The 4,728-nt window shown below is 40.4% G+C and overlaps 1 protein-coding gene across 1 annotated transcript; it reads left to right on the top strand.

Annotated features, from left to right (window-relative positions):
* Window positions 1-215: 215 nt before the first annotated feature.
* On the top strand, window positions 216-4,393 carry si:dkey-202l22.3 (7 transmembrane receptor domain-containing protein). Its single transcript, XM_044354470.1, has 3 exons — window positions 216-714; window positions 879-1,276; window positions 2,869-4,393. Exons 1-3 carry the CDS (start codon window positions 252-254, stop codon window positions 3,088-3,090), a joined length of 1,083 nt encoding a protein of 360 aa, XP_044210405.1. The 5' UTR covers window positions 216-251; the 3' UTR covers window positions 3,091-4,393.
* The last annotated feature ends 335 nt before the right edge of the window (window positions 4,394-4,728 follow it).

Genomic DNA, 4,728 nt, shown 5'->3' with positions numbered 1-4,728 from the left:
TTTATTTAGTATTTTTTCAACTGGAATAAGAAGTGACATATCAAAGTGTCACTGACCTGACTGAAATCTAAACCAATGTCAGCGACACTTTGATTCAGTCAGTTCCCTATAGAACACATGTAGGTGACAAATATTGATTATCCGTGCCATGCCAGAATATTCCCAAATGTGTGGTTGATTACTTACTTATGACTCCTGCGGATTTAATATTGATCATTCTCTCCCTTTTTTTTAGATTTGCCTCTAGAGAGATGGATATCTTTATGGTTGAGGACTTCACTGTGACCGGTAACACCAGCCATGAAGTAGGACGGGAAAGACTCGAAGGCAGCAAAAGTCAAGGACTCAACCACAGTGACCCTTTAGACATGTTTATAGGTATGGAACTTCTTCTACGTTTCAAGCCTCTCTTCCTGCCCCTCTACTTCATCGTAGTGGTCGTGGCTGGTGTTGGAAACTCCTTCCTGTTGGCTTGCATCTTGGCCGACAAGAAACTCCACAATGCTACCAACTTTTTCATCGGGAACTTAGCGGCTGGAGACCTGCTGATGTGTCTGAGCTGTGTTCCTCTGACCGTGTCTTACGCCTTTGACAGCCATGGCTGGACTTTTGGGAGACCCCTCTGCCACCTGGTCCCTTTGCTGCAATGTGCCACAGTGTTTGCATCAGTGCTTTCTCTCACTGCTATCGCTGTGGACCGCTATATTGTTGTAGGTAAGAGCACAACTTGACATTATTATTACTGATTATGGGTTATTTTTATACTCATGAGAAGCCAATAAGTTTAAAGTGTACACATAGTGGCTTTACCGTGTGAAATAAAGTGCTTTGGTACTTCTATATTTGCTGTCTGTATTTATTTTTCTTCTCCATCTCAGCTCACCCAGTGCGGAGGAGGATCTCTGTGTGGGGTTGTGGTGCAGTGACTCTGGGTGTCTGGCTTTTATCTCTGGCCCTGGCTGCTCCTCCATCGCTCTACACACGCTACCTGGACCTGCGACCCAGTGGCATTGACCTGGTAGTGTGTGAGGAATTCTGGCCAAATAGTGGCAATCTGCGGCTGCTTTACTCCTGCTTCATTCTCATTGCCTCCTACATGATACCGCTGCTGTCTGTCAGCATATCCTACTGTGCCATTACCATCAGCCTGAAACGGTATTCAGTCCCCGGTGAGCCATCCAACAGTCAGCAGTGCTGGAGCCAAAGGAGGAAGAAGACTTTCTCACTGCTAGTGGCCTCAGTGCTCGCCTTTGCCCTGTGCTGGCTGCCCCTGCAGGTGGGTCTTATATTAGATACAAAACTAAAGCCACACTTTTACTCTTTATTTATTTTTTTGTTTGAAGATCTTTATTGAATTTCACAGTAATAAATGTACAAATTCAATATATCAAACAATAAAGTGCAACCAGTGCCAAGTTGCAAACATTCGCATTCCTCATCGCTATTTTTTTTTAAACAAAGTTCTCAATATACAAAACGAATACACACATGAAAAAACTCCCAAAAAACAACATACCGCCCCCACACACACACAATAAATAGATATAAAGTGCTGTGTGAAAAAGTGCAGAGAGTTCAGTGGATATTCAGGTGAGTCTGAATCTTTCCTTGAGTTCATGTTGGTCCCTCAGATCAAAGATCTAGCACCTGCCAAATTTGAGGAAGGTAGGTTTGGGATGGCGATGAAGTTTACATCCTCCTATTGGTACAGTATGTCCTAGTAAGTCATAAACGCAACAGCAGGGAAATGATAAATAGAGTGAAGCTTAAAGCTGGAGTGCGGGACTTTCGTCTTCTGGCAGTGAGAGTAATTACAAAAACACTGTTGACACATGCTTATAAAATAGTTGATAAATTGTTTCAAGCATCACACAACCCCCAAGAAATGACGTGTTTTTTAACATCAGAATTTGATCCATTCAGCCCATTAAAATTTGAAAAATCTAGAAGAGTCATGTGATTAAATTATTTTATTCCCCTTAGCAGAGACCTAACCAGAGGTTAGCCTGCTCAGCCTGCAGAAGTCTGCATTCATGCATTCATCCGGCTACCACAGGAATGTCGAACCCAACATTAGATTAAAAACTCTGGTATTCTGTGAAATACAGCAAGATTTATCTGGCTGTGACAGGTTTAATTAGCATTGTGAACTCATTTGGCAAGGGCTTGAATGTAACGGATGTTCATTTATATGTAAAAGTTCTGCACTGCAGGTTTAACTATCCATGAGATGAAATTAAATTATTAAATTTTACACATCATTAACCAGAGAAGCATCATCTGCAGCAACAAAACCAATATTACGTCCACAATGAACCATACAAAAAACCTAACAGATTAGGATTTCATCATCATACTAATGGAAGAAGAGGGAAACGGTTACATTACAGTAGGGTTGAACAGGCTTGGGTATGAGGTTTTTAAATTCTAAAGTTATCAGTAATGCTTAATTTTACAGGTCTCTTAATTTTTTAGCCTACTAATTTCCTGGAAATTGTCTGAGAAATGTGGTATTGATGGTTAATATTTAAGACATTTTACAGACAGCGTGGTGCAATTTGGTTCAAACTATTTTTAAAAATGGAAAAAAGTGTTAAGTTGGTTAAGTACCCACTCAATATCTTTTTCATATGAATTTCTTAATTTTTAAAAAATATAATCTGTATAAAATTAAAGGACCTGTAAAATTAAGTGTTACCAAGTTATCATATGTAGAATTTTGGTAATAGCGTTTAACCTTATACCAGATAAAATGCAATTTCTGAAATGTATTTGCTGCATGCATTGCTATCCAACTGCAAAGTTGGACATTTTCAACTCTTGCACAGATTCCATGCCATTTCAAGTATTCCCATTGTTGTTGTTTAGGTGCTGAACCTGTTGCTGGACCTTGACCCAGACTTCCACATCATAGGAAAGCGCTACATAAACGTTTTACAAGTCTGCTGTCATTTAGTGGCCATGAGCTCTGCTTGTTACAACCCCTTCATATATGCCTCACTGCACAGCAAGGTACGCATGCACCTGAAAGGCTACCTCTGTCCTTGTCGACAGAGGGGGATGGTGGAGAGATCAATGTCCAGGAGCTGATTTCCGCCTGTGCCAACAACGATACAACCTATTTAGCAACTCATGACATGCAGAGTCCTGTACCTACCCACAAGCAAACACCTGCACCCCTAACACCGATGATAATATCTGATGTGTGTCCAGGAGAAAACAAGGCAACTGCTCAACACTCATTTAAACCAGCTTCACCCATGTTTTTCCAGCATTTTGTGACTTCAAGACATTTGGTCCTCTCTTGTACAGAGTCACCAGAGGCAGTGTTAAAAAAGGCCACTTATGACAAACAAAAGCAAAGGAGTGGATCCAGACCAGACTGTAGCTAAGCATGATGAAGGAAATCAAGTCATCCTCTGGGATCCCTGTGTTTTTCTTGGACGGCCGAGCTGCTGGTATAGACACTAAGCAGATCCTGCAGTTTTAAAACAGCTATCAGGGGCATAAACAGAGCCTCAGGCTGAGGAGGCTCTGTGCTGTAGGTGACTGTTGCTGGAGGCTGAGACCAGGGGTTACCGGGTTGGTTATTCTGAAACAGTAAACACTTCAGGGAGCTGACTGAATGATGAACTCTTCTCGCTGCACACAGATTACAGACAGAAAAAAGATGTGCAAAAGACACAGTGCGATATTTTATGTTGTTACTTGTTCTGAATGTCTGTGCTTCAACATATTATTCTTAGTATCCAACCCAGTCTCACAATCTATGTACAAATAACACAACTTTACACTTTCAAATTGTGTGCATACGCCAAAGTCCGACTTTGCGTGCAGGGGATAACGTCACATTTTTAACCTTTTCACATCTCATTTAATGCTGTTGGTTAGGTTTAGGCACAAAAAAAGTATCATTTACTTGTATATCACCTACCTTATTTTAGATTTATCACATTGTTATGCATCTTGCCTGCTAATTGCAGTGTTATTATTTAGTATATATTTTCTATGATTTAGCTCTTTGTGAGTCATATATGTACATGGATAATTATGTTTGTGTTAGTGCACACACAATGCTGTGTGTACAGTTTGTGTGGACCTGGGTGGAAAAGATAAAGATGTACAGCAGTGGGAGATGAAATATGTGACTTTAAAAACCCTGTTTATAAAAATTAAATCTGTACCAAATTCATAAAGGTGTTATCTGACAAGCAGAGTCCCAGTGCATTGACTCTGTCTGAAAAACAACATTGTCCCAATGATCAACTTAATATTCATAACACATCCTCATAATTAAATGACCACATTGGTCGATTGTACCTGCACTGCAGAGAGACCCATAATAGTGTAATACCACTTTCCATAGCCGTTACAAATCATTTATGTTTTATGGTGTGACAGTGCTGTGGTTAAGGTCTGGTTAGGCTCAGGCACAAAAACCACTTGGTTAGGGTTAGGGAAAGATCATGGTTTGGGTTAAAATTATCACCTGAAATGTAGTTAATACTTCCTTAAAGTTATGCAACCTTAATCGTCATGGCAACAGTAAACAAAACCGTAACGTTGTTACGATTTTTTAACGATTCGAAACATGTCACCCATAAGCATTGCTGTGCTGCCACCACCCCTGCTGAGTTTCCATCAAGTATGATTAATGCTTTCTTTATTTGTCAGAGCCTCGATATCAAGTCGACACTTCTTCTGTTAAGAGACTCACTCCAGAACTGG

This window comes from Thunnus albacares, chromosome 6 (genome assembly GCF_914725855.1).
Source record: "Thunnus albacares chromosome 6, fThuAlb1.1, whole genome shotgun sequence".
Lineage (NCBI taxonomy): Eukaryota > Metazoa > Chordata > Actinopteri > Scombriformes > Scombridae > Thunnus > Thunnus albacares.
This window is presented reverse-complemented; position numbering and strand designations above follow the sequence as displayed.

Bases quoted from the DNA above. Each gene is read 5' to 3' on its own strand.
- si:dkey-202l22.3 (XM_044354470.1), top strand. From the start codon at position 252: ATGGATATCTTTATGGTTGAGGACTTCACTGTGACCGGTAACACCAGC. The intron at 715-878 runs GTAAGAGCACAA...TCTCCATCTCAG, and splicing joins GGACCGCTATATTGTTGTAG to CTCACCCAGTGCGGAGGAGG. The intron at 1,277-2,868 runs GTGGGTCTTATA...GTTGTTGTTTAG, and splicing joins TGTGCTGGCTGCCCCTGCAG to GTGCTGAACCTGTTGCTGGA.